This window comes from Heteronotia binoei, chromosome 12, assembly GCF_032191835.1.
Source record: "Heteronotia binoei isolate CCM8104 ecotype False Entrance Well chromosome 12, APGP_CSIRO_Hbin_v1, whole genome shotgun sequence".
NCBI classification, from domain to species: domain Eukaryota; kingdom Metazoa; phylum Chordata; class Lepidosauria; order Squamata; family Gekkonidae; genus Heteronotia; species Heteronotia binoei.
Genome location: NC_083234.1, coordinates 81,185,461 through 81,191,460, shown reverse-complemented (window position 1 = coordinate 81,191,460; position 6,000 = coordinate 81,185,461). Strand labels below are relative to the sequence as shown.

General features: G+C 42.6%; 1 protein-coding gene across 1 annotated transcript in view; it reads left to right on the top strand.

Annotated features, from left to right (window-relative positions):
• The first annotated feature begins 207 nt into the window (after nucleotides 1-207).
• Nucleotides 208-6,000, top strand: part of QSOX2 (quiescin sulfhydryl oxidase 2) — an 82,077-nt gene continuing 76,284 nt past the window's right edge. Inside the window, exon 1 of the mRNA XM_060250653.1 lies at nucleotides 208-445. Within this exon, the coding sequence (XP_060106636.1) occupies nucleotides 208-445 (238 nt within the window). The remainder of the gene's footprint in view (nucleotides 446-6,000) is intronic.

Genomic DNA, 6,000 nt, shown 5'->3' with positions numbered 1-6,000 from the left:
CTCTGACGTTTGACCGACGTAGGAGCGAGCGGGAGTCCTGCCCTCGCGGCGCTGTAGGGGGCAGCAGAGGGCCGCTCCGGTCCCGCGGAGAGCACAAGGGGCGGAGCCGGAGAAGTCCGCGCAGGCGCGCAAGGAGGGAGGGGCGTGGCTGCGGTTGCTAGGCGGCGGGAGAGGCCGGCCTGGGCCTGTGCGGCTGTGGCGGCGGCCATGGCGAGCTGGGGCTGGGTGGCGCTGGCGTGGGCGGCGGCGTGCGGGGCGCGGGCGTCGGCGGGGCTGTACGAGGAGGCGGCGGCTGCGGGCGCGGTGCGGGTGCTGGAGGCGGGGTCGGTGCGGGCGGCGCTGCTGGGCTCGGCCTCGGCCTGGCTGCTCCAGTTCTACAGCTCGGCCTGCGGCCACTGCGTCGCCTTCGCCCCCGCCTGGACCGCCCTCGCCCTCGACCTGCGAGGTGAGCCGGGGAGGGAGGGGCCCCGCGAGGACTCCCGGGGAGGGGGCCACGTGCCGGGCTTGGGCTGCGCACGCGCTCTCCAGCAACGCCCCTTGCGAGGAAGCAGCTGCCCCCCTCTCTCTGGATCCTGGGTTTTGGATTCACCTACTCAAATAAGGGGTCGTTGCAAACCCATCTTCCACTTTGTGTTAATGGCAAACTAGAATGATGTTTGTAACGTATGTTACATGTTAAAAAGCAAACTAGGTGCAGAGGAATACCAGTGGGAGAGATGTTCTCAGTTTAACCCAGACTTGCAAGCAGTAGAGCAGTTAGCAGGCTGCAATTATTGCCTTACGACTTTCTCACCATCATTCTGACATGTTTCTGTTCTGTTGGTTTCCCACAGAAATGCTGTCCAGACCAAATGTTCTCTCAGTTTGTTCATTTCACTATTTGGCCATTGGATTCTAGCTTTGCACTACTTTGCATTCTTCACCACTGCCCACCAGCTACAAGCAGCTCTGCTTACTGTACCCCATTCCATTGAATGATGGAAGCTTGTATTCTGAATATTTTTTTATCTTAAAGGTTCTGCTTTGTTCTGAAGAATCTTTTCTAGCCCCTTTATTTGTCTCCTAATTTATTGGTTCCAATCTCCATTTTGGTTGGTGCTGAAATAGAAAATCTTGGAACAATTTCATTTCTTCATCATCCTTAAAGATATATAATTCTCCAGTAGTCATCACTTTTGCTTCTTGATGTTCAACTGTAATCCTGCTTTGGTACTTTCTGCTTTAACCTTCACAAATAGTTATTTCAAGTCTTCAGCCAGTATTGTGGCTTCATTCACATCTGAAATTGTTAACGTCCCTTTCACCAATTTTCATTTTGTCTTCAGCGAAGTCTAATCCAGCTGACCTGATGACAGGTTCTGTATATCCATTGAAAAGACAGGAGACAAAAATGCATCCTTGTTGGGAGACACCCCCGGGCCATCGTGATCTCTTTCCCGTGTCTTTTGAAACCAACCAGAGCTTTTCATGATCCACACACTCAAAAGCTTTGCTGTAATCTGTGAAACACAAGCTGATTTCTTCTGCAATTCTCTTGTATACTCCAGTAACCAAAGTATATTTGCAATATGATCTCTACCTCCTCTTTTCTAAATTCATCCTGAATATCGGGCATTTCTCATTCTGTATGTGGTGACAGTCTTCGTTGTAAGATTTTGAACATCACTTTCCTTATGATAAATTAATGCGATGCGATAGTTACTTTGATCTTCTTTTTAAAAATTGGAATGTAAATTGCCTGTTTCCAGTCTGTGGTCCATTGTTTTGTTTCCATATTTATTGACATATACTTGTTAAGAGTTTGTTGGGCTCCATTTCTGTGGTTTGGAATAGCTGTATTGATATCTACTCCATCTGCTTGGCCTCCTTTGCTTTGATGTTATTACCATCTTACCATTATATTCCTGGACCTATAGATGTATTTATTTGTAGAATGTGCCCAATGGAAACTGCCACCTATGGAGTATATTACTGTTTTGGTTTTATTGTGCTGTTATACGGTTTTAATGTGTACATTTTAAATTGTTTTAATCTATGTTGTTGTCTGCCCTGAGCCCATTTACGGGAAAGGGCGGAATATAAAGCCAACAGAAATAAATAAAATAAGTACTCCTGATTATTTGTTCTTCCAATTGCTCTCAGTACAGGGTTCACTTTGCTTTCTAAAACAGTAGTTTCGTCTTCAAAAAGTTCTTCTTTGAAAGAATCTGTTGCCCTTTCATCTCTTTTGGAAGGAATCCATCATCTCTTCTGTATGGTTCTTTAGTGTTTTGTTCCTATTGTTTCTTTGTTTCAGAAAAATAGCGAAGGGGCAGAAAAGAAAAAGGGGGGAAATGAGCTGTACGACATCATTACATTTGTCAAAGAGAAGAGCCAGTCTGGTGTAGTGGTTAAGTGCATGCATGGACTGTTATCTGGGAGAACTGGGTTTGATTCCCCTCCTCCATGTGCAACAGCTGGAACTGCTAGAGAGACAGTGGGTCAGTCATAAGTCACTCAGAGCTGTTCTGCTCAAGAACAGTTTCTGTCCGAGCTCTCTCAGCTCCACCCACCTCACAGGGTGTCTGTTGTGGGGTGGGGAAGGGAAAGGAAATTGGAAGCCACTCTGAAACTCTTTTGAGTAGTGGGCAGGGTATCAATCCAGTCTCTTCCTTTTTTCTTCATGTAGTACATAATGTATAGGACAGAATAATTTCCTTTTCATCCCCTTCATTATAATTTTAAGGTATTATCTATAAAATACAATAATTCTTATTTTTGTTGGGGCACAATTGCATGCATCATTTCAAGTTCTAAGTATCAAACTTCATAACTGATCTATTTTGACTTTATGGGTTTCATCATTACTATTTAATATAGCATAACATATTTTTGCTACTTCTACATATTTGTTAGAATCTTTAGTAGATATGTAGTATATCAAAAATAAAGTATATTGCATATCTCATATAGAGAACCCATTTATATTTGGGATATTACATTTGGAATAGATTTTAATTCTACTATTTTATTACCATACATTTGTATATATTTTCTCACTTCAAGTTTGTTTTCTGCTAGCATAATACATATAATACAAACTCCATCTTTCCTCAGATAATAGACCTGTTTCTCAAATAGATTGTTAATTTTGCCATTACTGCATATTCAGCAAGTTTATTTTCCAGTTCTTCTAAATGTGGACAGATAGCAAGTTTCCTTTTTGCTGTGTGAATAGTTCTAGCTGCTGTCACCTTGTATTTGAATAGCTTTTCTAAATTTTTGGTTATTTGTTTAGCAAAACACCTAATAGCATGCTCTTGCCTTCCACTGGGAATTTAAACTATAACAGATTCTGCATTTTGGTGTATTTCTTTTTGTGTTAAAACAATTTTATTTAGTAACATATGGTAGCAATATCCATTTCTTGAATCATTAATAACTAATCATTAATAATAACTAATAATAATAATATTTCTTTTCTATATATATATATATATATATATATATTTTACAATTCCATTTTGTATGAAAGAAGGTTCCATCTAAGTCTTGATAGTCCCAGCATTTTCCTTTGTAGTTTGATGTGCTTTCTGAATGTCCCTAAAGTTATACCATCTGAAAAACAATTTTCTCTTTGTGTTTGGCTGACTGTAAATTTGATACCTTTCCCCCTTATCTGTTCCCATTGTTGCATAGATATCTGTTATTTAAATTTTTACACTTACTTAATCACACATTTTTCGTTTATTCATCTTTTCTAGCTGGAGTAAAATCTTTTATATCCATTTATCTATCTTATAAACCCTCTTTTTGGTTCCTAATCAGCTGCCCAAATTCAGTTGCATCTCTTAAACTCTACCTTCACTACTCATGATCTCCTTTAATCTCGAGAGACTAATTGGTAATATAGCAGATGTTGAATGTTTACACCTTCATTTTTAATATCTTGCCAAGACTTGATTTTTCCCTGAGTGTTTATCATCATGCCATTGGTTAAAACATCATTTTTATTTCTTGTATTTTTATCATAATGAGCTTCTGGTTAGGGACATAAGGAAAGGGTTTGAAGGGCTCAGTAAATTCCAGTATGCAAACTATATTCCCTCAAAAGTCCCCCTCTGTAATCTGGGACATGGAGGAGGCCTGCAGCAAGGGGGATGAGCATTGCCAATAGTGCAAACCGATTTTCATCTGTAAGTTGGCAGGATTTCTATCAATATGCTAGGAAGTCATCACCAAATATGCAATTGATGCATCGAACCCACCAGTGTAGACTGAGAATAAAGCTTGTAAACATGGCTGCATTTTCTTTTAAGGAGCTCCTTTGTGAACTCTGAACAGTTCGCCTTTCCAGATGGTGCGCTTTAACCAAGCATTTGTCTAAGAGATGGGCCTGCATTGTTGTGAGGCAATTCATTTGCATCAGCTTCTCAGAGCCTCTGTCCATTGTTGTTGGAGGGGCTGAGCCAGGTGGCAAAGGAAAGAGCAGCAGCAGAGAATAGGCAGGCAGGCAGATAACGGGACCAGCCTTGGTTTGCTGGTGCTTCCTTTGCCAAAGCTGCCTCCTACCTCTTGTGTGTTTGCCTGAATACCCTGGTGCCTGTTTAGCTGTCTGAATCTTACAAACTACATTTTCAAAGAAAAGCAGCAGTCAAGGAGAAATAACTCTTTTTGTTTCTACACAAAAAGGACGCGGAAAGTTTGGGAAAGTATTCAGTGTCAAACACCACCCTTACTCCACATTACCTGCATTGTTGTAGAAATGCATTTCTGCAAAATGCCCAGTCAATCAGTCAGAGTCTCTGTCTGTCCCTCCCTCCCTTCCCCCCCACACTCCCCCCCAACCTCATGGCAGAGTTGTGTTGATAAAATGGAGGGCTGTGTGTCCTTGGAGGGGAGGCTGTGTGTCCTTGGAGGGGGAGTTGATGGATTCTGCTAGCTGAAGGCTTTTCTAGTTGTGTTCTACCATGCAGCAATGCACTCCCCAGCACATGCGCAGAAATGTCATATGACATGGTTTAGGGTACAGCTGTTTAAAGAAAAATGTACCACTACCCCCAGTTTGTACTTAACAATAACTTTTGAGTTCCTAGCCAAGATGCCTGAAATGTTATCTTCCTTTTTTCCGACTTTATTTAGGGGGAAATCCTTAAGTGGCTATGCATCCACGTGCAGCATGTTTGTATTCAAAAAGCTTTATAAGATTTGCACTATTCAGAAAAGATCCACAGTGACTTAAGTTATATTATCTTCCAGCCTGACTCTCCCCTGTGCTCTGCCACAACAGCTTGACTCATCTAAGCAAAGTCTTCTTCTGCAAGTGCCAGCCTGCAAGTGGACAAAATCGACAACTGCCCCCATGACACTTTGTGTCTTCTCCATTGTGGCCCCCGCCTTGTGGGATGACCTGCCTGAGGAAGACAGAAGTATTGAGGAAAACAGCACAATAGAGTTAGAGTTGTGAAGCCAGCCAGAAGAAGCAAAGCATAAGTCTGTCCATGAGGCATTAAATGATACAAAAAATGACCTAGTGGGATCCTCGCTTCAGTAAGCTAAACGCAGTCACATAGACCTCAGTCCCTAATAGAACTTTGTGAATCATTTAGTGGAGTGCAGCTCTGTTGCCTTATGCAGAAAAGCCCTCTTGAATAATTCAGTTTCCCATAGTTTGTGGGAAGCCAGGAGAGGGGAGGCCTCCCTCACCTCCGTTTTTTTCTTCATGGATTCAAAACTTGCAGAACTTGTGTGTGTCTAGTCTTCTATCTGCGCCGTCCCCTGAAGCTGCTTTATGCAGAATCAGGTTGTTGGTCTGTCAGTGGCAGGATCTCAGCGCAGCCTTTCACAGCACCTTTTACCTGAAGGTGCCAGAGATTGAACCTGTGACCTTCTGCAGGTGAAGCAGATGCTCTGCTCCTGAGCACAGCACCTTGGAATTACCAGCACTCCTCTTGCAGAGGCAGAATTAGCTTTCTCTGGAACTCGGGATCTAATGTTGAACTTTAAAAAGCACAGCATGTG